The following is a 27,200-nucleotide window of genomic DNA, read 5'->3' on the forward strand; positions in this document are numbered from 1 at the left end:
CCCCATCACCAAACCATCATCTCCCAGACCATACAGAACCTCATCACCTCAGGAGATCTCCCACCCACAGCTTCCAACCTCATAGTCCGGGAACCCCGCACTGCCCAGTTCTACCTCCTTCCCAAGATCCACAAGCCTGACCACCCTGGCCAACCCATTGTCTCAGCATGCTCCTGCCCCACTGAACTCATTTTTACCGACCTCGACACTGTCCTATCCCCCCTAGTGTCAGGAATTTCCCACATACGTTCGAGACACCACCCACGCCCTCCACCTCCTCCAAGACATCTGTTTCCCCGGCCCCCAACGCCTCATCTTCACCATGGATATCCAATCCCTCTACACCTCCATCCGCCATGACCAAGGTCTCCAAGCCCTCCTTTTTTCCTCTCCAGACGTCCCCAACAATACCCTTCCACTGACACACTCATTCGTTTGGCCGAACTGGTCCTCACCCTGAACAATTTCTCCTTCGAATCCTCCCACTTCCTCCAGAGGGGGTCCTGGGCCTCCTTCACCGCCGCTCCCTCACCATCTGGAGGAAGAACGCCCCATTTTCCGCCTCGGAACACTTCAACCCCAGGGCATCAATGTGGACTTCAACAGTTTCCTCGTTTCCCCTTCTCCCACCTCACTCTAATTCCAAACTTACAGCTCAGCACTGTCCCCATGACTTGTCCTACCTGCCTATCTTCTTTTCCACCTATCCACTCCACCCTCCCCCCGCCCCCGACCTATCACTTGCCCGAAACATTGATTTTACTGCTCCTCGGATGCTGCCTGGACTGCTGTGCTCTTCCAGCACCACTAATCCAGAAAGAGGAAAGAGTTTGGGCTGAGGGAATGTGAGCAGTTAGGAATTAAATTAGGAAACAGAACCAAAAATAATTACTGAATTACTGCCAGAGCCATGAGCAAATTGACACATGGTTAACAAGACTAAGGAGGTGTTTACATGGCACAACGATTGATGTGGAGAAACAGATTCAAATTGATGGGACATAGGCACCAGTACTGGGGAAGGAGGGAGCTGTTCCAATGGGACAGGCTCCACCTGAATCATGCTGGGACCAAAGTCCATGTGAATTGCATAACTAGGGCTACGTGTAGGGCTTTATGCTAAATAGTGGGAGGTGGGTTTTTGGAGTGGCAGGGATCGTGTGTTCAGTTGCATAGAAAATTATGGATATGGTTAAAGTATGGGAAGGTTCAGTGGAGGTTATTAAAGATTCCAGAACAGGTAATAGGACAGAGAGTATGGAAAAGGTCAGGAATCCAACTTCAGACATAGCAGACAAGGGACAACTATGAGAATGGGGACAGTCAACACAGGACTGAACATGTTGTACTTAAATGCACGCAGCATATGATACAAAGTGAATGAGTCTGTAATGCAAATGGAAATTGGCAGATACCAGGGAATCAGGGCTGGGAACTAAATCCCCAAAGATACAGATCCTAATGGAAGGCTAGGCAGATAGGCAGAGTGGGCGTGGTTACCCTGTCAGTAAGAAATTGAATTAAATCAATAGCAAGAAATGATATCGAGTTGGCTCCTTGGGAGGCAGAGGACAGGAAACTATAGGCCACTTAGTCTGACCTTGGTCATTAGTAAGATATTAGAATCCATTATTAAGGATGAGATTGCGGAGTGCTTGGAAGTGCATGGTAAAGTAGGCCTGAGTCAGCATGACTTTGTCAAGGGGAGGACATACCTGACAAATCTGTTAGAATTCTCTGAGGGGGTAACAAGTAAGTTTATAAAGGAGAGCTAGTGGACATGATTGATTTGGATTTCCTGAAGGCCTTTGAGAAGGTGCCATACAGGAAGCTATTAAACAAGATAAAAGCCCATGGTGTTAGGGGCAAGGTACGGGCATGGATAGAGAATCAGCTGGCTGGCAGAAGGTGGGGAGTGGCATAAAGGGGTCTTTTTCAAGATGGCAGCCAGTGACTAGTAGAGTTCTACAGGTGTTGGGACCACCACATTATGAATTAACAATCTAGACAAAGGAACTAAGGAAGTTGTTATGAAATTTGCTAATGACATAAAGATAGATTGGATGGACTGATAGTTTTGAGGAAGTGAGGAGGCTGCAGAAGAACTTAAACAGGCTAGAATAGTAGGGAAGGAAGTGACAGATGGAATACAATGTGGAAAGTGTGAGGCAAATAGAGAAAGGCTTTAGAAAGCTGAAGCACAAATGGACTTAGGAGCCCTAGTTCAGGATTCTCTTCACGTTAATTTGCAATTTCAGTTGACAGTTAGGAAGGCAAATGCAATGTAACCATTTATTTCAAGAGGGCTAGAATATAACAGCAGAGATGTACTGCTGAGGCTGTATAAGGCTCTGGCCAGACTGTATTTGAAATATTGTAAACAGCTTTGGTCCCGTATCTAAGATTAAAGTGCTGGCATTGGAGGGGACCAGAGGAGGCTTATAAGAATAATCACAGGGACAAAGTTTTTGTCATATGAGGACTCTGAGTGGTTGAGGACTTTGAGTCTGTACTCAGTTAAGTTTAGAAGGATGAGGAGTGATCTCATTGAAACTTAGAGAATACTGGATAGAGTTGACGTGAAGAAGGTTTTCTCACTAGTAGATTTGGTGGACCGAATGGCCTAAACCTATTCTTATATCATAAGGTCTTTTGTTCTGTGATGGCTGCCCCATTTGCTTTCACTTTTTTTATCATTCGCTGCAAGCTCCTCAAAGAACGATTTCCTATTCTTCTTGCTTGCCATTATTTTGGACCTTCTGGGTCATTGGGACTGCTCATTCCTCCACCTTGTCTTTTCGGCTGTGGTTAAATGCAATTGGAACTCATTTTGACAGATCCTGAGTTAGTCTCACATCTCATCTACAAAAGATGATATTCACCAGGATGATATCCATGACCTGTAAAAAAATCTGTGCAATCTGTGCACTAGGAGAGTTCCAATATAAAGCTTTAGTCTTGTCTTACCTCATTTTTGGATTACTGTTTTGAGATATTTGTATGGTTTGTGCGAAAAGTCATGACTTGCACAAAGCACCATTGTCACATTCACTTTATGCTTTCTTTCTGCAGTCATCACTCTAACAGGCACAAACCATTTATTACCTTTAGACCAGGTGATGCCAACCTATCATATGATGTAGAGTGATTTGTCAGAACCATGGGCTGACTTCTTTCCAGCCATTATCTTTGTTGGCTTGCATTCCTTCTTCCTGGCTAAATTCTTGCATGCTGAATTCTGATGTGATTCAGCTTCTTGCAGTTACAACGCTGCTTTCTCCACGCTGGACATGCTCTCTTTTTATTTAAGGGTGGCCTCCACAATGTTCAAACCACATCCTCCTATTGTGATTTTTCTGCTGAAAATTTTTTTTTTCAAACATGTTGTTTGCATTCAGGCCGGAATTGCTCTCAAAATAATGCAAAGCTTTGTCTGTTTTTCCATTAGATGTTCCAGCTGATGCAGAACTTCCGCATAAGTCAACCGCCTTCTTGAGAGTAAGTTTTTTTTCCCTCAGGGGACGTGCTGTCTGCAAGATCTCCCTCAGCCCAAACTATCACTGATGAGACCATCTTCTGGCTGGCCAAGCAAAGTGTACCAGCGGTGTCACACATTGATCAGAAATCTCTCTCTTTACCTGAGCTCTGACATTGAACTTATCCTGTTCATAAGTAACATTAATGGAGGGTTCAAAATTGGTCATAATGTCACTGAACTAATCACCAAGAATCCCAAGTTAATGTTTTAGGGGCTTGAGTTTCAATCCCATGATAACATATGGTGAAATTAAATTCAATAGAAAGCTAGCCTCAGGGCAACTATATAGCCATTGTCAATTGTTGGAAAGGTTTGTGTGTGTACATCTTTGATTGTTCCTCCTTACCCTTCTTTTTTTTTGTGTGAAGTTCTCCCTTTTCACATTGTAAAGTCTTAGAAGACATTTTTCTGTGTGAGAGTCACAACATAAACACAACTTGTTGTTCATACGTGAGATCCAGGTTTACTTTAAAATAGATAATGCACTTGGTTATCAATTATTACAGAGAAATAGGCCAACTGAATCAGTCTCAAAAATTCATCTGTCATTAATTCTGGAATAACACAGAAGGTGCCTGTTACTGATTTCTAACCCTGAGAATGACAAAACATACAATGTCAGGCGGAAGTTAATGAATTTTTAATGCAAGATCATTTTTTGGCTGCAAATGAAGGGTTGAATATTATATTTTACATTTTTTTAGATTCAGAGGGTTTTACATCTTTCAGACCGCTGCATAACTAGTGATTGCATGTTTGAAAAACAAGGTCCCAGTGACAAGACTCTTGATTTAAAACTATGCTGCATAGAATTAACTCATCTGTCTTTAAAAAAGGTCCATTGTCCCTTGAGGGCCCAAGGAAGATATGCTTTATGTCATCTCCCATTAGTTCATCCTGTTTATAAACACCATCAGCCGTCAGTCTTTGGGTGAGATACTTGTGAAATATGCCACAAGATCGGTAAAGTCATAGATATTCTCAAACAAGGGGTAGATAAAAACTATATATAGCCTCAAGTTCCAAATGAGAATAAATCACATCAATTAGAAGGAAAAAGAGATTGTACTTTTGTGACAATTATTTTATCTTTTCAACAATACAGTATTTTTAGAAAGCACATTTGTTACCCTGATATGAAAGTTTGTTACAATTTCAGCAAAATCAGGCCTGCAGACACCCATGGGGGTCCATCATGCAATTGAAAACAGATTAAAGCTTTTGAGTTTTAAGAACAAATGGAAAATACTATGGATGTTGGAAATTCTGAAAATTATCAGCAAGCCGTGCAGAATTTGTAGGGTGAGAACCAGAGTGTATATTCCAGATCAATGACCTTCCCTCTTACAGGGCTGTAAATTGACACTAAGAGATATGGTAATGGTAATGTAAAAGTGAATTAATTATTCATAATGACACAGTGGAAACATTGGCGGAAAATGGCTTCTTTAATACAGAAGAGTTGGAGGTTCACTACAGGGTATGTAACATTACAGGATGCCCAAATTTGGGACTGAAGACCACCCTTCTGTAAAAGCATTGGTACCACTGAATTGCAAAGGTTCAGGCTGTTTCACTGCAGCCACCCAGTTCCTTTAATTCTGGTTATAAGAGTGCTATTGGTATCAGGGGTTAATGGATGCACTGGCAGTAATCTCCCAAGAAAATTTAGATTTTCAAAAAGTCACAAAGGATTGGAAAACTACCAATGTAATTCCTAATTTAAATGAGAAGGAAATAAAAAAGCTAACTATAAGCCAGTTAGTTGAACATCTATTATTGAGAAAATGTTAGAGTCTATTACAAAGGGCTGAACAGTAAAGCATGCAGAAATGTATAATATAATCAAGCAGAGTCAGCAGGGCTTCATGAAGGGGAAATCATGCCTGGCAAATTTATTAGAAATTCTTTGAAATGTGAAGAGGCAGGATATACTGTATAAAGGTGAATTTGATAGTATATTTGCATCAATTACTCTAGCCATTCATATATATTGTAAGTAATTGTGGCGTGTCATAGGGATCAGTGCTGGGGCCACAATTATTTACAATATATTGATGAGGATGAAAGATGTGAATGCACTATCATCACATTTACGAATGACACAAAATAGGTGGGAAGGCAAGTTGTGAGGATGGCACAAAGAGTCTGCAGAAGGCTATAAACAGGTTAAGCAAGTGGGCAAAATATTGGCAGATGGAAAAATATGAGGTTATGCACATAAGGCAGCAAACATATAAGTGCTGAATATTATTTAAGTGGAAAGAGACTACAAAAAGCTATGGCACAGAGGGATTTAGCAATCTTAGTATATAAATAACAAAAAGCTAGCATACAAGTTCAGCAGGAAATAGGGAAGGCAAATGGATGTCGATCTTTATTTCAAAGGGAGTGGAGAACAAAAATACGGAGATGTTGCTAAAAATATATGAGGCTTGAGTCGAATCATAGATAGAATATGGTGAACGATTTGGTCCCATTATCTAAGGTAAGATATACTGGCTTTGGAGGCAGTCCAGAGAAGCTTTATTAGGCTGATCCTGGGTACAGGGAGAGCTGTAGAGGCTGGGATGTTAAGTATACTCAAGGCTTGGGATAGAAAGATTTTTCATTAAGGAATCAAGGATTATGGGGATGTGGAGTTAAGGCTTCTCTATTGGCCATGATCTCATTGAATAGTGAAGCAGATTTGATGGGTTGAATGGCTTACTTCTGTTCTTATGTCTTAAGATCTTATGGAAATTGACAATCCACCATCATCTCCCAGCTACTGGTTTCATTGTGCAAACTGATAACTTGAGTGGGGAAGTGGATGGAGTCGCCTCCTTAGGACTTTCAACAGACCCTTCCCAAGGTCTTCACCCCACCCCAGCTGTCTTCCCCCTTGTCTCTCTATTCCAACACTTGATCACCCCCATTGCTCCCACTTACCAGGACCTTCGAGACTCGGCACAGTGATGGCATTGCCCAACTCTGGCACAGCAGGGCATTCTGTTGGTACTGGAGAACCACTGGCCTCTGACTGAGCAGCCACTCATTGAGATTGCTCCTGTTACTGAGCAGTTAACTAGCCAACTAGAGGCAGGCTCATCTCAGGGTTTTATTGATGGGGCTCGTACCCTCCCATTCCAAACTCTGTCCTTCCCCACATGTAAAATATCAAATCCCTTATTTCAGTGAACGTTTCTTGTCAGGCCTATTAAGCATGTCACAAAGGATTACAGCCTGTCATGCTTGGGGAGGTAATATTTAAAATCATTCCACAAAGATTATGCATCATGTCCTTTCACTGTAATCTAGCTATATGATTCATTTTTGCTAATGGTGTGGGATCAGGCAAGGAACACCAAGCAGATGCTGGGATGACCAGATCAAGATGTTCCACGTTTACTGACAACTTTTGCAATGGACGTGGAAGCTATGGAAACACAGGATAGTCCTAATCTCCTCAGAGCATTCATCCATTTTGTATTCTTTTTGAAAAACATCAGTACTGTGGAAGAGAACAGCAAAAGCAACATGTACATGGGATGTCTTTTATCAGTGCAGTCTGCATCATATGAGGAGACTGCACCACCAATGAGGATAGATGCAGAGGGTTGTTCAGAGGTGCCCCAGGACATCACAATGGAGAGGCAGCTGATGTTGCCAGGGTGCATCCTTCAACTCTGGAGGTGTGTACTACCAGAGAGGCTGCAACAGAGTCAACACCGTCAAATGGAAGAAGATGAGCCCAGCCAAAAAAACCTGGTGAAATACACCTTCAGAGAATCTTCAAGAGTAGAATGTCACTTGGCCTGGATTGATAGCAAGCCTGATGAACCAGGTCCAGTGTCAGAATTGTGTTGCCCATTGCCATGCATGGGACTAGAGAATTCATGTCTAATTCAAAAAGATTGTGGAACATTGCACAATCAATACATCATGTCTGTTTTCTAGGAAACATTTACTGACCGGCACAGTGATATTTCTGAACAAATACTGCCTGAACACTAATGCAATCTGGGTGCAGCAGAGTGACACCTCAAGTGATTCTGTATATCCATAGTTCTGTCAGTACTACAACCCTGTGCAAAAAAATGTGACAGCGATAGGAAAATCTGCACTTGGAAACATTACATACTCAACTTCTAAATGTTCCCTTTGAGTGTTTTTACTCTGATGTGACTATGTCATTTGAATAAAACTGATCAGCAATAGAAACCATAGGAACAGCTAGATCAAAAAGACTACAATCCATCTTGTTTCCACCCTGCTGGTTGTATGATACAATGATAATGGAATTATCGACTACTCATAATAATTAATCTCTGACAATTCATCGAGTATTTTTTGAGATCCCCCAGTGTTTACAGAAGCATATTCAGCAAATGCATCCATATTAAAAAGATGGGAGTGCAGAAAAATGACATAATTAGCCCAAACTGCTGCAGAGCTGGGATTGCGTGTTAGCATAAAAACTGTGTTCAGAACTTTCCACTCTGTTCTTTGATTTGTGACCTGCCAAATGCCGCTGGTAATTTAGCAAATCTGACACAGCACTTATTGCTCCAGAAAAATGCTCTGCACCTCACTGCATTCAGTTCTGCCGCATGTGGTGAAAAACCTGCCCCTTTCTGCTGATGGGGTGATGCAGTCCGAGAGGGTCATAAGAAACACCGAATTAGCAAAAATACTTAAAAGGAACGAGTTGCGGTATCAGGGAATACCAGGCTTCACCACTGAATCATGTGGCTATTGCTGGTGCAAAAGCTCCATTACAGATGTCTGCAGAGGCTGCTGCAAATATTCTTGTTTAGCGCATTTCACTTCTGTACATTTTTCTTTATTACTTTATAGGATTTTGTTGTCATTAGCAAGGCAAGCATTCATTATCTAGCTGTGATTGCCCTTGCACCATGTAGCTTGCTAGACCACTTGAGGGGGCAGTTCAGTGCTAATCACATTTTTGCATCATTTGAAGTATCATTATGCAGAATTCAGTATAACCAATGCTACATCCCTGTTTCAAACAGATGAATGGTGCACAGTCAACATCTCTCCTATCAGGCATATTTTGAAATATGAGTCAAGATTAGAATGGTGCTTGAAAAGCACTGCAGGTCGGGCAGCATCCAAGGTGCAGGACAATCGACGTTTCAGGCAAAAGCCTTCATCAGTCCATTTTCAAATATTGACAGACCATGGGAATTCAAATAGCAATATGTTACGCAACAATTTTTGTTTTCTTCCTGATAAAGCCAATTTATTATTTATATTTTCAACAGAAGGTATTTACTCTTTATTTTTGAAAGAGTGTGTCAGACATGAGCAATCTGATGCCATTTTCTTTACAAACCTGGCATCAATGCACCGAAAGTTCTGCAAAAAAGTCAGAAATAAAGACCATGTCTCATTTAAAATCGTCAGAATAGCTCGTCATTGTACTTACACTCCACAAAGTAGGAACTTGGCTCAATTTTCCAAATGATCTGTCCTCGGTGTGAACCATTAACCCCACGGTTCTTGTAGTCCAGAAAGTTTTCAGACAGAACTTCATCTGTGATTGAAAAGGAAACAGATAATTTGCAAAATGGTATTATAAGATTGAATATTACAATCGCAATGTAGGCCCTACACAGCTGGATTTAGGAAAATCTGGGAATCATGGAAACTTCGCATAGGGAATAAAAATAAGAATAAAATGACTGCAAAACCTAGCTGAGGGATTGACTGAAAATGAAATCTGAACAGCTCCCTGCCGTAGTTTGAACCCCAAATCTAGAAATCAGTCTTAGAGATTTTACTGCCAATACACATTGACTTGATAGAACTGATGTTGGGGAATTGTCTTGTTTTAAAGTCAGGTCTGATAAAAGCCAGCAGGGCAGGAGCTCAGCCCATTTCCTCAATGTGTGCTAGTTAAAAGCTGTAACATCCTTATTGCGCATTAACTGAAAAAATACTTTGCTGATCGCCAGAAAGGTCTTACCATGATAAGCAATAACCAAACAACTTTCAACACTTGTTTCTTTGCAAGCTGGCAATAATTTATAATTGCTTTTCAATACTTAAAAATATTTCATACATTATAGACACTTCTAATCAATCTGTTCAGAGATGTTACAACTTGACCTAATGCTTCCTAGCCTAGAGGTAGGGACACTACCACTACATCACAAGAGTCCCTAGGTTACACGTTATAAACCTTGTTTCCCCTCATACCGCCACGTCAGTGACTTTCTTCATTGTCCAATTCTATGAGTGGCTGTCAACCTTCAGGATGAAGAGTCACCAAATTCAAAACATTAACTCTGCTTTCTTCCCACAGATGCTGCCAGACCTGCAGAGTTTCTCTAACAATTTCTGCTTTTGAAGTCAATCTTCATGTCTTTACACCGTCAGTGACCAGTGATAAACTGCTCCGTTTATCCGCAAAACTTCATCCTAATATATTTTCATTCATTCATGGGATGTGGGCATCAGGAAGCTTCATCCAACCTCTATCCTCACACTACTAAGAAAGCTCAATGGTGTTTTTCCTTAATCCAGGGATTCCAAAGAACATTTAACGCATTCACCACCAACATTGTCTCCTTGGTTTTTGTAATGCATGGCCTATTTACATAAGTGCACATGAGGCCTACATTTTTCTTATGAAGTCATACACTTGGGACCAATACACTCTCGGCCTGATTGGGAACTTTTGGGTTATTGTGTTTGCGATTTGAGGAAATGTTGTTCACTGCTCCAATAACTCACTGAACATAATCTCAGGAATGCTTTCTCATCATGATGAAACCACTGACATTCAGTAGCAGCAGTGCTTGCCAACTGTAAGATGCACCACAGAAACTCAGCAAGGCTCCTTCGATAGCATCTTCCAAACCACTACCATCTTGAAGGACAAAGGCAGCAGATACACGGGAACACCTAGTGGGCGGCACGGTGGCACAGTGGTTAGCACTGCTGCCTCACAGTGACAGAGACCCGGGTTCAATTCCCGCCTCAGGCGACTGACTGTGTGGAGTTTGCACGTTCTCCCCGTGTCTGCGTGGGTTTCCTCCGGGTGCTCCGGTTTCCTCCCACAGTCCAAAGATGTGCAGGTCAGGTGAATTGGCCATGTTAAATTGCCTGTAGTGTTAGGTAAGGGGTAAATGTAGGGGTATGGGTGGGTTGTGCTTCGGCGGGTCGGTGTGGACTTGTTGGGCCGAAGGGCCTGTCTCCACACTGTAATGTAATCTAATCTAATGTAATCTAATCTAATGTAAACCTTCAATTGTTCTCAAGTTACACACCATCCTCAATTGGATATGTATTGTCTTTCCTTCACTGTCACTAGATCAAAATCCTGGAAGTCCTCTCCTAAGAACACCTAAACCATATGGACTGCAGCAGTTCGAGAAGGGTGTTCATTACCATCTTCTCCAGGGCAATTAATAATGGGCATTAAATGCTGCCACAAACAGTAAAGTCCAGATCCCATGAATGGATACATGAAAATAATATACAGCATTAACCTGACTAAGGATAGCTTGTGGATTTATTTTTTTAAACATTTTAAAAATGTGTTTGTTTCCAATAAGGCTGAATCTGATTCTTTCAAATGTGAGACGCCAACTATAATGATGCCCTTCCCAACAAAAGTTACTCAGTCTTACAGACTGGGTGATATTAACTTGAAGCAGTATCAAATGGGCTTTCTTGAGATGGTGGGATATCCTTTTGTGAAGGTGGAGTCAGGTTGTAAGTTTAATAGTCAAATAGGAATCCAGTTCCTGGAAAGATGGTGTCAGGAACGCACCAAAAATAAAACCATAGAAAAAGTCATACCCAAGATTCATTTTAGTCATGTGGAAGCCATGCTATTAGAGATAAGTGGATAAAATTATACTCAACAATTAGAAAATGTCTTTAGCTTTTTTCTTAAAAAGGTTATTTGCAGCCAACGTTCTTCCAGTGATTTGCCTGTTGCTGATATATGAAAGGTATGCTGTAGATTACCCAGACATAACATTGGTTTTGAAGGAACGCCAATGTCACTTTTGAAATCTGAGTTCTCACTAATTGTATCAAATATTTTGATGAATCAATCCTAATAGCTTAGTGGTATTGTGCACTTTGATTTCATAAAAGCCAATGATAAAGTGCATAAAGGGCAGACAGCAAAGTTCTATCTGTTCTAGTCGCTGAACAGTGAAATGCTTGCATTTCCTTGGTCAGAGATCAGCTAATAATGATAGCAGCCTTTTGTGAAATTCACTTACTGGTAGAGTTCAGCATGTATGAGTGTTAAGTCTGTAGCTCTTTGTTATTTTTATCAATAATGAAGATATCAATAGTTTGAATCTTCAAGATACCCTTCAATTTATCTCTCAATGCTGTGAGATATAATTGGACGGGTGTAGTTCCAGGCATGTAGCATTACCCACTTCAGTTTGAAAGGCAGGAGAAGAATCGAAGAGGAAATTACTGCCAATGCCAGAATCTGTACTGATAACAACAAATGCTGGAGATCACAGCAAGTCAGGCAGCATCCATGGAGACAGCCATCTAGACTTGAAATGTTAGCTTGCTTTCTCTCCATGGATGCTGCCTGACCCACTGTGATCTCCAGCATTTGTTGTTTTCAAAAGAATCTAAGGGTTCAGAAATCATTTGAAAGGCCACAAGCAATCTCATGAGGGTACAATAAAAGTAAATGGGGTTTTAGAATTCATATTCAAAGGGACACAGACCTAAGTATATATGGTGGACAACCAGTTTTACTATTTATCACCAGATTTGGCTTACTAATAGAATTAAATATTGTGTTCCACTTTCTTATATCAACATTGCATAAGCGGGACATTATCCATTTTGGCCAAAAGAATAAAAAGGCAACTTATTAGCTAAACAGAAAGAACTTTTAACATGCTATAGTGCAGAAGGATCTAGCTGTCCTCATGCACGAATAGCAGAAAGCTAGTATGCAGGTAATAAGGAGGGAAATAAAATTATGGCATTTATTTCTAAAGGAATGGAGTATAAAAGCAGGAAAGTGTAGTTGCAACTGTACAAAGCATTGGTATGACAGCATCTGGAATACTGCATACTGCTTTTCTCCACTTACTTGAGGAAGAGTGTAATTGTATTGAAGATAGTTCCAAAAAAGTTCATTTATATTAATTCCACAAAGAAATGGTTTGTCTTATGAGGAGAGATTGCACAGTTAGGTTTATACTTGCTAGAGTGTAGAAGGATGAGAGGAGATCTAAGATACTAAAGAGGATTAACAAAGCAGACATAGAGTTGATGTTTCCCCTTGTGGGACAATCTAGAATGAAAGGTCATAGTTTTAGCATAAGGGGTAGCAAATGTAAAACAGAGATATGGAGGAATTACTTCTGTCAAAGGGCTGGGAATCTGTGGAATTCACTATCCCAGTGCAGTGGATGGTAGGACACTGAATAAGTTAAAGGAGGAGATATTCAGATCTTCACTTAGTAACGGGTGGAAGGGTTATGAGCAGGTTTGTGGAGTTGAGATAGAGATGAGATCATCCATGGCTGAATTAAATGGTGAAGCAGGCCCAAGGGGCTGACATGCCTAATCCTGCTCCTAGTTCTTATGTTTTCCCATTTCTCACTGTTCCAGGTTTGAATGAAAGACAATGATAACCCTTGCTTCTGCTCTCAATGATAAACTACCTTTTTTAAATCCTTTTCCCCAGCTATATCAATCCTCAAATTCAATAAGAAGTACAATGTACGCATGGATCACTCATTCACTGGCCTCTGATCCTCCCTTCACCCACTCTGGATAAACCATCCCCAAGGGAATGATTTTTCAGTCACTAAGGTGACAAGATTAATGGATAGTGTAATTACTTAACTGGGAACGAGACCAAAAATCAATCAGATTCTGGCCATTGAGGGAAACGTTTGCAATTAAATTATCCCTCCTAGATGACAAGATGGCTTTCTTGCCCTTATTTACAGAAGTGATTTTAATCAACTTGCTCAGAGATGTTGTTGCACACCTCTGCAGCAGGTGCAAGTTGAACCCAGACCTCCTGAGTCAGAGGTAGGAACACAACCACTGTGCGACAAGAGCCCAAAGAAGCCTATATACATGCATTGGGATCTCATGAATTATAAATACCGCTGGAATGGACTTTCCCTTCCCAGTTAAATTTCTGCCCAACCAAGATGCTTGATGCTATAGAAACTCCATTGTATAAAACAAGAACATACCCATTGTCTTTGCTCTTCAGTCTCCTGGTCAGGTAAGTACAAAACTTTGACTGCCGCTCCCAAAAACTTTTCAAACTATCCTCACTTTCACTTTTGCTGTAACCTCTACAACTGCGAAGGCACCTCTTTGGAAATGAGGGCAGGGTGGAGTTTGGCATGCACCAGCCTCTCCTTCACAGTTGGCACTAGCTTTGGTGCACAGTCAGGCTATAGCTTTTGTCTCACTGTAATACAGAAGGCAAGCAAGTTAACTTATGGTTGAGAGGGACACTTTAGTGCAAAAGTCAAGGCAGGAGACTCAAGTTGCAAGAAAGACTGAAGCATCAATATTGGGAAGGGGAGGTTATTCATGCCACTATAAGGCTTGGTACTATGCTAATATCAAAGATGGCACATGTGCCCACAACTTATATGGCAAACATTGTGCATGTACATTGAAGGGCATAGCATTGTGTGAAAGAGTAAGGGTGGCATATTGAGTGGGATGAGGGTTGAATCCAGTCAGCCCGAGGGCCAGGCCATTTCTAGTGTGAGAGTTTAGCCACAGTCAGTGAAGCAAGTGATCCAACAGTCCAGAAATTAGCTGTTACAGTCAGAGGATTGGGTTATTATCAGTCGTGGAAGTTAAATAGTATTGGTCTGTCAGGATCATACTGCAGATTCAATCTAGGGGAAGAACCCTAACCACAGTCCTACAAACTCTGTCTGGGGGTGGCCATGGTCAATTAGGGAATAGGCTAGATATCATCCACAGACATTTAAGTTCTATTCCTGGCATTATCTAACCTTAAGGCAGGTCACCTAGGGTTGGGACTGGTTGTATGTTCTATCTGAGAGCTTGTTCACAGTCATAGGAAACAATTAATATTGATGGGTGAGCAGATGATTTTGGGTGCTGCAGAGATGGGGGGTGTGTTCAGAACAAATCATCATCACTTTGGCCTTGACATGGGGAGAGTCAGCAATGGCATCAGCAGTCAGTGGTTCTGAGTAAAGTTGATAGCAACATGAAAGTGGCTGAACCAAAATGGAGAGATAGGTAGAGGAGAGTGACAGGTCATCAGGGAAACAAATACACTAGCAGAGATGAAGAAAAAGGGATCTTTCTGACTTCATGGGTTACCCGCAGAGCCTGTAAGTCACTGCAATAAACACAAGCTCTTAAGCTCACAATATTGATCTGAAAAATCAACTGTTAGATTCTGTTTGCTTAAACTTGGAATTTTCCCTTTTATCATTTGAATTCTGCTTTGAGACATTCCCAGCATTATCACCTCAGTATAATGTACTTCTGTGGCTCTTGATTTCCCTACTTCCTTACTGCTTTGCGGTGTCCACTCACTATAGTGGCTATACTTGTTGTGAGTTTAAGGACTGCCTTTTTCACCTATAGCCTTCTCAGACATTTTCTGCACCTTTAATTTGAAGATTTTCTCTTACCCAAGAAGGATTTTTAACTGTACTCACAGAACTCTGAGATATTCACTTCCTAACCAAACCTCTATCTGCTTGAGATCAATGGGATCTGTAACTACTTCTGGAACTTCTGTAATCTGTATCTTCCCAATGGAATTGGAAATTACCAAGTGGGATAAAACCTTAAAAGCTTTTCTTCCCAGAGTGATCCTCATACACGTCCAAAGTAAAGGCTATGCCCTGGAATACTACTGGTTCTCTTTTGATGGTCTTTCTCAGAGTTCATGCTGACTACTTGCTTGTTCAAGTGCTTGCAGCTGCTGTATGAGTAGTTCTCAAAGTATAAAGTGGCCAGGGAATAAAGATTCGTGCACTTTGTGTCTTTCACTGTGTCTCACCCCTGCACACACACACCATGGGTGCTGGGGATAAAATAAGCACTACCGCACTTAGGTGGTAGTGTGGGGGTTAAATTTAAAAAAAAATAAAGTGGCCAGGAGGCCGGATTCAGCCCAACTTTCTCGAGAGGTGAGTCCAAACATGTCTGGACAGGTTGATTATAAAATATTTTGAAGTGATAAAACTGTAAACTCACTCGGTCCTCTGTAAACTTCCTCTCCTGGGTCTAATGGATTTTTCACCGTTACGCTTTTCGGGATTAAACACCAACTGCCCACCACTAATTGCCATTGAGCTTGATGGGTGGGAAGGATGGTGGCACCAATCCTCTTGCCTTAACAGGATTTCAGAACCAATTTGGCTTACAGTAGTAGAGGAATAGCCATTAGTGAGCGTTAACAAGATTCTCTAATTTTAACAAGATATAGTTTATAGTATGATGGCCATGAGGTACAAGTGGGGAAACAAGGACCACACCTTCACAATCCAGAGCTTTTTTCCCAATTTCCTCACCAAGGGCTGTATGGCAGCATCAGATTGGATGGAGCTTAAAAAAGTGTCCAGTGTTAACCCTTACAGAACCATTACCTTTACAACATGGCGGAGTGAGACTGACTGATTCCCCTGTGTGTGAGGTGACAGAGAAAAGATGGTGTCACTTACTCTTGCTGAGCACAGGAGGTCATCAACATTCTTGTGGCACAGCCTGATATCCATTTTGCAGGCCAGTAACACTGGCCCGTGTTGGATGGGTCTGATGGGATAACCTCCTGTTGCTGTACCCCAGGAACAAGGATAGACCTTCTCTCTAGCGAGACAAAAGTGAGGACTGCAGATGCTGGAGATCAGAATGAGCCCTCATTCCTGATGAACGGCTTTTGCCCGAACCGTCAATTTTCCTGCTTCTCGGATGCTGCCTAACCTGCTGTGCTTTTCCAGCACCACTCTAATCTTGACTCTTCTCTCTAGTGACCCTACCCAGCAATATCTGCAAGGCAGCGTGGGTAAACCTGGGAGTCTGTTTTGACTCCTTGGAAGGCATTTCTGGGTTTCTGGAGGGGATGGGGTGGGGTGGGAATTTGTTTGCTGTTGGCAGGAGTGGGAAGCCCATCACATGCTCCTGGGAAATCCCAGATTACAGCCAGAGGAGTAGTATCTAGTTAGCCTTTAAATACAGCATCAATTATTCAATTCAGACATCACCTCTCTTGTGATGATGAGCTGCGAAGCATGTGATCATTTGAGATAGATGATGCTAAGATATGATGCTAAGACACTGTGACCATACTTTAAGTTCAAAAAGGAAACTTCCAGCCGACGATCCACAGCGCCCTCCCATTCCCCACTCAAACCCTAAATAGGACACCTAACCCACAATACACTATGGTTATAAATCACTCAGGTACTTTATGTATTGCCTTTGTATTCTTGGGAAGGCACTGCAGCTGTTCTTTTGTAAACATCCATTCCATTGTTGCTTCCAATTCTTTTCTGAGTCTCAGAGGAGGACATTTCTGGATGTTGCAATGGATTTTCCTACTTCTGCTGTTCAATGATTACAGCAGCCGATTGCCAAAAATAGGGGAGTACATCTTGTGTACCGCTGCAGTTTTCGGTAGTGAGACCAATAGCTTGAGCAGCATCTTCAATTTAATATTAATTACAGCAAAAGCTGGTCTTGCACATTATAGGTAGGTTGAGTTGGTTTAAAGGTGATATGATCAGACTGGCAGGAAATGGCAAGGGGTGTAATCCAAGGATCTATTCTGGATTCTCATCAGATATTCATTCATGATTGGATATGGAATGAAAAGTTGTATATTTGTAATAATACTAAATTAGGAGGCACAGTAAATGACATCGATGCAAGCAGGAATATGCAGAAAGACATAGACAGAAATGTGAATGGACACAGCAACGACTCATGGAGTTCAATGTGGGCAAATGAGAGCTCATTCATTTTGAAGGCAATAAAAAATAAATCTGAATATGTCTGAATTATAAGAAACTAGGGACTGCTGAGGAGCGAAGTATTTTGGGTATCCAAGTACACAAATTACATTTTTTAATACAATCATGAGGACATGGGTGGCAGTGGCTGGCCAGCGTTTATTGAATATAAATGTTGGCAAGTCCTGTTGCAGCTCTGTAAGATTTTAGATAGGCCACATTTGAAATGCTGCATGCAGTTATGGTCATCACACTTTAGGAAGGATGTGGAGGCTTTGGAGAGGGTGTAAAAGAGATTTACCAGGATGTTGTGTGCATTGGAGTGTGTTTTCACAAGAGTGTCAAAGGCTGAGGGGTGACCTGATTGAAGTAGCTAAAATTATGAGAGGAATGCATAGTCAGTCTTTTTCTCAGCGTGGAAATGCCAAATACCAGTGGGCATAGTTTTAGCATGAGAGGGGAAAAGTTTAAAAGCAGATATGTGAGGAAAGTTTTTTTTTAACATTGAGAGGTGGTAGAAACAGATACATTAGCAAAGTTTAAGAGGCATTTAGACAGATACATGAACAGGCAAGGAATAGAGGGATACAGGCCATGTGCAGGTAAATAGGATTAAATTACAATTGCATCATGGTCAGCACAGACATGGTGCGCCAAAGGGTCTGTTCTTGTGCTGTACTGATCTATGTTCTATGTTATTGCCCATCCCCAGTTACCCTTGAGAAGGTAGTGGTGAGCTGAACTATTGCAATCCATGTGCTGTGGGTTGATCCACGATGCTATTAAAGAGATAATACCTAGATTTTGGCTCAGTGTCAGTGAAGGAACGGCGATATATTTCCCAGTCTGGAAGGTGAGTGGCTGGGAGGGAAACTTGCAGGTGGTGGTGTTCCCATATATCTGTTGCCTTGTCCTTCTAGATGGAAGTGGTCATGAGTTTAGTAAGCACTGCTTAAGGAAATTTGGTGAAGTTCTGCAGTGCATCTTGTGGATAGTACACACTGCTGCTACTCAACATCAGTGGTGGAGGATGTGGTACCAATCAAGCAGGCTGCTTTGTCCTGGATGATGTCAAGCTCTTAAGTGTTTTTGGAGCTGGACTCATCCAGGCAAGTGGGGAGTATTCCATCACACTCCTGATTTGTGCCTTGTTGATGGTGGACAGGCTCTGGAGAGTCAGGACGTCAGTTATTTGCCATAGTATTCCTAGCCTCTGACCTATTGTTACAGATACTATTTATTTATCCACAGGAAAAACAACACTCAAAAGGTCAGTTGGACTGCTGACTTTTATCAAAGTGTCTGAATTAGAGTGGATGAAGTTATGCTTCAGTTGTTTAGATCCTTGGCTGGACCCAATCCAGAATATTGCATTCAATTTTGGTCCTGTAACTCGGTAAGGATATAATAGCCATGAATAGAGAGAAGCACAGGTTTGTTAGACTAATACCAGTGTTCCTCAAGTTCTGTCATTACTTACTGAATTACAGCAAAGTGCCATGAATTCTTTGATGACAGTAGGGAAAGGGGATAGGCCCTGCGTCCAGCTCAGTTGAAACAAGGATTGAAGCATGTGCTGTTGGCCAGACCCTAGGACAAGGGCAGGCCTGCAGTGCAAAGATCAGGGAGGATATTAAGACCACCAAGCCATCCAGCACCATACAGGAAGCAATTGGTTTCCTGACTATCCCATTGTCACTCATTTTACCTGAAAATAAAGAGATTGTTTAGAACAAACTTATAAACTTCATATTTATAATAATATTTTCCGCAGACTCAAGTAGACTGAGCTGGTGGGAAACGCACTGGACAAATATTTATGTCCATGAAAGTGGTTCTGTTTTTAGGAGTGGAAAATTAAAAACCAAAAAAGAACCAAGTTCAACATTCAAGAGAACATTCAGTTTTGCGTGCCACAATGTGGGTTGTAACAGATTGGAAATTCGTCTGACTGTAAGTTTGAGGAGGGTAGCAAGAAGATCATGCTGCTAATGTGCAGTGTTGTTTTCTGATCCTTTCCAAGGGCTTTCTGAAGTCTCACATTATAGGGAAACTTTCAACATCAACATTCGGAAGTGAAAATGTCTTACTTGACTCAAAAGGTTAACTCCAATTCTCTTTCCACAGATTCTGCCAGATCTGCTGAGTTCTTCCAGCTCTTCCTGCTTTTGTTCTAGATTTCCAACATTCGCAGTATTTTGCTTTTATTTTCCTGAGTAAATTCTGCCTGGTAAGTAACTGATACCCTAAACAACAGAAACAATTCCCCTTCCAACTTTTTAACACAACAACAAATGCCACACTGCAACTATATCGTATATCTCTCTTTCTACTGAATAGCTGTTCTCAAAAAGACTCAACATCAATCTCAGTTTCCAATGGCTATGCTTCTCCACATTGCTCAGAGACACAACATCAAGTGATCACCAAAAGTTGTTTCTCTCAGTTTTCAGAGAAGTCCTGAACTAAATAGATTATGAAGAGATGGTGGTTTAGTGGTACAATCCCTGGACTAATAATTCAGAAACCCAGGGTAAAGAATGTGGGGACATAGATGTTCAAGTACCTCAATAGCAGCTGGTGAAATTTGAATTTAATAAAAATCTGAAATTAAAAGCTAGTTCAATAGTAACTGCATAACCATTTGTAATTGTCATAAAAACCTATCTGCTTCACTAATGTCCTTTAAGAAAATAAATCTGGTGTCCTTAGTCTGGTTTATATGTGATTCCAGACTGGTTGACTCTTTACTGCCCTCTCAACTAGCCTAGCAAGCCAGTCAGTTTCAAGGGACAATTATGTTTGTGCAAAAAATGTGGGCCGAGTCAGTAGCACCAACATTAATAAAAAGGCCCGTTTTCACAAATCGTTCCCTCCTCCCCTGTAACACCCGCCAGCTCCAAGGCCTACCAAGATGAATCTTCTGGATTCTGCAGATTGCCACAGGACATATCTATTTGATCAGAGATTGCCTTCTCCCTTGCATTCTGCCTGGTGTCCACAGAAAAGAGACACTCCAAAGAACACACTCGCTTTGGCTTTTCACCTTTCTGTCTGAAATCTCAGAGACAAAGTCTGCCCACAGGCAGCACCAGCTGCTCCTGCTTTTGTTTCAGGACAGCACATTTTGCACCTTGCTCATTGCAACACTTCATAACCTCTCAGTTCCCAATGGTAATGCATGCAAGAATGCATGCAAGATTACATGAATCTCATCATCACTCATTTTGCCTGAGATTAAAGAGGCCGTTTAGAATAAACTTATAAACTTCACATTTTTTAATAGTATCTTCTGCAGACTTGAGTAGAATGAGCTGGTGGGAAATATACTGGAGAAATATTTATATCCATGGAAGCGACTCTCTTTTTAAAGGGAGGAAAAATAAAGGCTAAGAAAGAAGAAACCTTTTAGAGTAAATTCAACATTCAGCTCTGGGTGCCACAAAGTGGGTAGCAACAGATTAAATGCCCATCATCTACTATTGCTGTCAACACTACACCACTATCAATGTTGAAACTTACCCAGTCCTTGTTAGCATCATGGTACATTAGGCAAAAATGAGTATTCAGCTTGCAGGATTTTATACTCAATAAATACATTTAAGGTGTAAGTGAATCAAGTTCTTAATTGTCTAGTCTTTCCTCAATTGGTTTGGCAGTGCCCAATAAGCACTGCAGTACTGAGTGCACATCTCCTTGAAGAGACCAGCCTGTAGTATTCTATCAATAAAACACTGCTGCCATTTCTCGGCAGAATGTCCATTTATTTTCATTTGATCATGCCAAAATGCTTGACCATAAAAATATCTCAGACCTACCTGCTAAGAGTGATGAATTTTCATACAAGCTTTTACTAACGCTATGAATATTTGAGCTGAATTACTTTATGTCTTTCACATGAATAATATTGATGCTATAATTTTCAAATTACAGCAATATAAATATGAACATTAGCTATTTACAATGGTAGTTATACATTGAATTAAAAACATTTTGTGATAGTTTAGATTTCATAAAGATATCTGGCCCCTTATTTATCTGCCACATTTTGACATTGTTATTTCTATAAGTGTAGATTCTTGTCTCATGTTGGGACTGTTCTATATTGACAATGGAGGAGTAAATCACAGCACTAGAGGTAGAAGTGGACTCAAAAACGATACCCCAGCTAGAAAAACTACTAGGAAGAAACTAGAAATGACATGAAAATATGTCAAGATTAGAGTGGTGCTGGCAGCATGCGACGAGCAGGCAAATCAACGTTTTGGGCAAAAGGCCTTCATCTGGAAGGATCCTGATGAAGGGTATTTTGCCTGAAATCATCTGCAGTACCCACTTCCACCTGACATGAAAACAAACAAGCCATGCATGAACATTTTGATATTCATTATGCTCTTTGGGGATGAACAAATGCAGGTGGGACTTTAAAAATGGCCACCAACTAACCAGCTAGGGCTTTCGCTTTGGTGTCCATCCTTAGTCATTTTCATGAAGACAGAAGAGGGATTCGGCCTTGCAACTGCCCAATCTTATGAATGAGGTTATCGCTAGTGCTGTGGCCACATAGAAGCCCTACCACAGCTAAGGATTTTTAAAATAAATTTCATGGACACCAACCATTAACAGCTTACCAGTTAGTGTTTCACTCAAGTTTAATCTCCTCCAAATGAGGTCCCTGAAAGCATTGCACTGGACATTTCAGGGACAATTCAGAGGGTTTACAGCAGCAACCTGCTTGTCTGGAAGATCTAGGCTGCTTGCAGTGTGACAAGTTTATACAGACAGGTGCAGACCTAAGAATTTATGTGGAGAACACTGACAGGAAATTCATGAAAATGGCAGTTCTTTAGTACTCTCACATACATACATGCACATGAACACACATGTTTATATAATTGTGAATGTCATCAAGCTGCAACTCTCCAATCATTCACATTGTCAGGTCTCTCTGTCATCAAACCTTAAATGTGAATTGCTGAGCACTGCATTTAAGAGTTCTTTAGGGCACACAGGAGAGAATTAAATTTGTTTTAAGTGGTTGCTCCTTGTCATTCCATTATTTGATGATACTGTTTTTGATTTTTTTGATCAAAACTAAACAAAAGTACAAAGTTTAGAGTGTTCACACAACAGAAGCCAAAGATTATAATGTATTTTCAAAAACAGGCCAAAGCTACAAGGCATTTTCAAAATTACCACTTTCAAAAATAATTTCTTGTATTTGGAACATGACAGCAGAAGCAAATCCCTGAGCTTGGTTGGGTCTGGGGTGGAAGGGGTTAAGTTCCGAGGGCTTGCTGGTTTGAATTGAGTTTGGAGATGTGCAGTTTGACAGAATGGAGAAGGAGAGGGTGGGGAAGAGGGGGGAGGGTCCAGAATCTGAAATCTGGAACAGTTGGGTTACTGTTTTGCTGCTGCAAATATTTGGATGAACAAATGCAATGTTTTCTTAATACAGTCATGTGAAAGATCTGCTGTAATTCAATTAATAGAGTAAATGTTTTACATTTATCCTCACAATGTACATAACAAATTAATTTTTACTTGGTGTCAATGTTTTCTGTGTTTAATAATAACATTATACAGTAAATACAGAGTAATAAATGAAAGCATAATATAATAACTTTAATGGCTTATTTGAAGGTTACTATATATCATTCTGACACAAATAAGTTTAATGCAAAACAAATTCTTAGAGATTTAAACATAATTTTTTGCATAATTCTGCAATGCAAATGCACAAATAATATTACAACAACCCTTTTGGGTACACTGTTTGAAAATGTCTTTGCTATTCACAGCAATATTTCAGTCAGCTGCCTTCATTTTTCTGCAATACATTACCTCTGAACATGCAGATAAAAAAGTGTTCTAAATAAAATATGAGACTGCATTTTGTTCCAGCAACTAGCAGGAGATTGCTTCTCCAGGGGGTTGGCTCAATGCTATTAACTGGCCACTGTCAGGTCTCTAATACAAGCAAACCCTCAGTGGGGTGGAAAACCCACCTCTGAGAGCTGCCAGTCAGTCAGATTCTAGCAACTCTCCACTGCCAGCAGAATCACTGGGTGGAATGGCTGGTGTCAACAATACACAAAGGCTGAGCCTGAGGACTGATATTACATGCCAGGCCCAGGAGAGGGAATGTGGGATGGTGGAGGTCACCAGAGGGGTGAGCAGTGTTATCAGACAAAAGGTGAAACAAGATGGTGGTACAGACTCAATGGGCCAAAGGGCCTCTTCTGTACTGTATATTTCTGTGGATGGCTTTCAGAGTTCTCTCTCCCAATGCTGGGACTTGCAATTGTGCAAGGATTGTTGTCAATGAAGGAGCCCTGCCCCCCTCCCCCTGCAACAAAGAAATTCTGACTTAAGGTTATGGGTGGCCTTCAGAAGCCCAGGAGAAGTACTCCCCTCCCATTTAATCCCTGAACCATCAAAAAAGTCCAGTGCATTCAAAGATAATTAGTTTTAAGTGACTCATTAATGAATGTAACATCTTTCCTGTAACTGCTGAGCAAGATTCCTATCTGGCCTTTCCAATCCTCAATTTAACTGGGGGCAATTTTCCCAATGTCAGGAAATCTAATGGAAAGTCTCCCATCCAGTTCTCCCAACACCTCCTTTCCCCTGTCAACAAACCCATCCAGCCAGCTGCAGTAAATACAGCCCTAAATATCTAGGCTTAATCTCCAAGGATAAGAAATGATTTAGTGAAAAACAGAACTCAAATCACATTTGCCATTCTTGGTTCTATATTATGGGTCAGCTTTAAGCTGTGAACAACTTTCTTTTGGCCATGGCTATCAGAAACGTTTTATCTGGAAACCAAAGGAGTGAAATATTCAGCACTTCAAGGTCAGGAAGCAATGGAGTAGACTACAGATGAAGGGCTTATGCCCGAAATGTCAATTCTCCTGCTTCTCGGATGCTGCCTGACCTGCTGTGCTCTTCCATCACCAGACTTTCCGACTCTGATCTCCAGCATCTGCAGTCCTCACTTTCTACTAGACTACAGAGCACCAAGGGAGAAGCTAGAGTTTAAAACCAAACCCAGAACTGTTCTTTACAGAAAGCATCCCAGCCACCACCATCACTATCCCTGGATATGTCCTGCCCCACCAGCAAGACAGACCCTGCAGAGGTGGTGACATTCTGGTATATATCAGTTAGGAGGTAGTTGTTCTGGACACCCTCAACATTGATTCTAGAGCCCATGATGCCTCATGGAATTAGGTCAGACATGGGCATGGAAACCTCCTGCAAATACAACCTACTGACCCTATTCCTTGTTGATTAATCAGTGCTCCTCCGTATTGAACACCACTTGGTGGAAGTACGGAAAGTGGTAAAGATATAGAATTCACTCAGGGTAAAGGGCCTCAATGATGAGATGCAATGCAATAATTTGCCCAAGATCCTTAGACAGTACTTTCCAAACCCACAGCCACTTCCACCTAGAAGGGTGAGGGCAGCTAATACATGAGAATGCTACCACCTGCAAGTCCCTCTCTAAGCCATTCACCATCTTGACCTGGAAATATATTACTGTTCTTTCACTGTCACTGGGTCAAAGTCCTGAAATTCCTTCCCTAATGGAATGGTAAGTCTAATTACAGCACATGTACTGCAACCATTCTAGAAGATGACTCACTACTACCTTCTTAAGGTCAACTAGAGATGGGTAATAAATGTTGACCAGCGACACCCACATCCCACAACTGAATAAAAATAAACTTAAATTCCTTAGATTTTAATCATTTTCCAAAATTCCCTAGATCCCAACAGATTTGAAAAGTAAATGTAATGCTTTTCTTCGTGAAATGTGGGAGATAGAAAGCAGAAACTATTGGCCAGTTAACCTAACACCTGTCTTAATGAAATTGCTAGAATCCATTATAAAGCAGATTATAGAGACATAGAGATGTTCAGCACAAAAACAGACCTTTCCGTCCAATTCATCCATGCCGACCAAATATCCGAACACAATCTAGTCCCACCTGCTAGCAACTGGCCGATATCCCTCCAAACCCTTCCTATTCATATATCCATCCAGATGCCTTTTAAATGTTACAATTGTACCAGCCTCCACCGCTTCCTCTGGCAACCCATTCCACACATGCACCACCCTCTGTGTGAAAAAGTTGCCCCTTAGGTCTCTTTTATTTCTTTCCCCTCTCACCCTAATCCTATGCCCTCTAGTTCTGGACTTCCACACACCAGGGAAAAGATCTTATTTATCAATCTTTGAATCACGTCATATTGTATAATATTCAATGTTTTTCTAAACATATGTCATACGGAAAGCCAGAAAACAATCAGGGATGTGATCAAAACAAGGCCTTGTTTATTATTTTCAGGCCAGTTTGTCATCTGGTTTGATCTAAGTTATGTTCATACAAGGCATTTGGATATTTTGTGCTGGATGAATATTTGAAATAATTTAAGGATCAATAACTACAGCCACTGCACATAATTAATTGTTCAAGTCTTCAGGTAAGCAATCAATGATTGGAAAACACCTTACCTACAAGATACATTCCAATCCAGTCCCCAGCATCTACCTCCTCTTTGATGTCCCAACAGATTATGAGGTCCTGGGACTGGCCAATGGTATAACGTGAGCTGCTGACCATCAAGGTGGAACGACTCCCTGAATTCACCAGGTTTGTGTCACTGTTTGCTCTTGGGATGGTGACAGCCATGTTGCGGAATTGCTCTGGGTTATAGCTGTACCTGAGGGGATCTTTGCATCGACGACGATTCTGAGAGTTTCTGGAAGGTGATGCCATGGCTGCCAGACCCAGAAACCTATTCTGGTACAAATTCTGAAATAATACAATTGGATTTTTTTATTAGCAGGTCAAAATTCCAGTTCCAGTTGTCAGATTAATCAATGATAACTACTGTTACAAATAAATGAATAATGATAGAATGAGGACCAATATGTTTATCAAACACATTCTGCAAATGTACTTCAGTCATGATGATCAGCATTTGTATAATACCTCCAACTGTCATGTTAAGTATTAATGAATATTCATTATAAAATGGAAGCTCAGCACTCATGAGGTACAATGGAATTAAGCAGCATGCTGCTGTAAGCATTTTCTCCTCACTAAAAAGATTTTATACTGAAGATCTTTACCTAAAGTACAGAAAGACAAAGAATAGAAAAATTATTCAAAACTGTGTTTATAAGAAAATGTACTAATTTCACACTTTTTACATGCTTAATAGAGAAGTTAGCTTGTCTCAGAAAGTATTTTAAAATGTATTCACTAACAACTTTCAATATCCACCACACTGTTGTTAGAGAAGTGCACATTACCATACATTCTGACTTGCCTTCTACTATAGCACCTCCAGTCTATCCTCTTGAACAATGTTGTCTACTTTAAATAACTTTAACAGCTATCATACGTAACTCAGGAACTGGTATAAGAGATATGTATTATACATCCTAAAGGAAAACCTCAAGTGTAATGAAAGATCTCTTGACTTCAAAGGTTAGTAATCAATTGTGTCTTAATTAGTTATTTTTTTCATCTTTCTGAAGATTTTACAAAGGAATTTTTTGTTATTAAGCTGGAGGATCTATAATTTTTCAGAATTTTTAATTATTTCTCATCGCACAATCTTCTTAAAAGACTGTCAAAGGACATGTTGGTTCACACAATCTG

At 40.8% G+C, this 27,200-nt stretch overlaps 1 protein-coding gene across 7 annotated transcripts in view; it reads right to left on the bottom strand.

Moving 5' to 3' along the window:
- LOC122549923 (E3 ubiquitin-protein ligase HECW1-like) overlaps positions 1-27,200 on the bottom strand; it is a 462,631-nt gene that overhangs the window by 330,145 nt on the left and 105,286 nt on the right. For all 7 annotated transcript variants that reach the window (XM_043690154.1, XM_043690160.1, XM_043690156.1 and 4 more), the window contains 2 exons: positions 26,045-26,345; positions 8,970-9,077 (listed from right to left, as the gene is read on the bottom strand). In XM_043690154.1, the coding sequence (XP_043546089.1) occupies positions 8,970-9,077; positions 26,045-26,345 (409 nt within the window). The remainder of the gene's footprint in view (positions 1-8,969; positions 9,078-26,044; positions 26,346-27,200) is intronic.

The sequence above is a fragment of the Chiloscyllium plagiosum genome, chromosome 5 (genome assembly GCF_004010195.1).
Source record: "Chiloscyllium plagiosum isolate BGI_BamShark_2017 chromosome 5, ASM401019v2, whole genome shotgun sequence".
NCBI classification, from domain to species: domain Eukaryota; kingdom Metazoa; phylum Chordata; class Chondrichthyes; order Orectolobiformes; family Hemiscylliidae; genus Chiloscyllium; species Chiloscyllium plagiosum.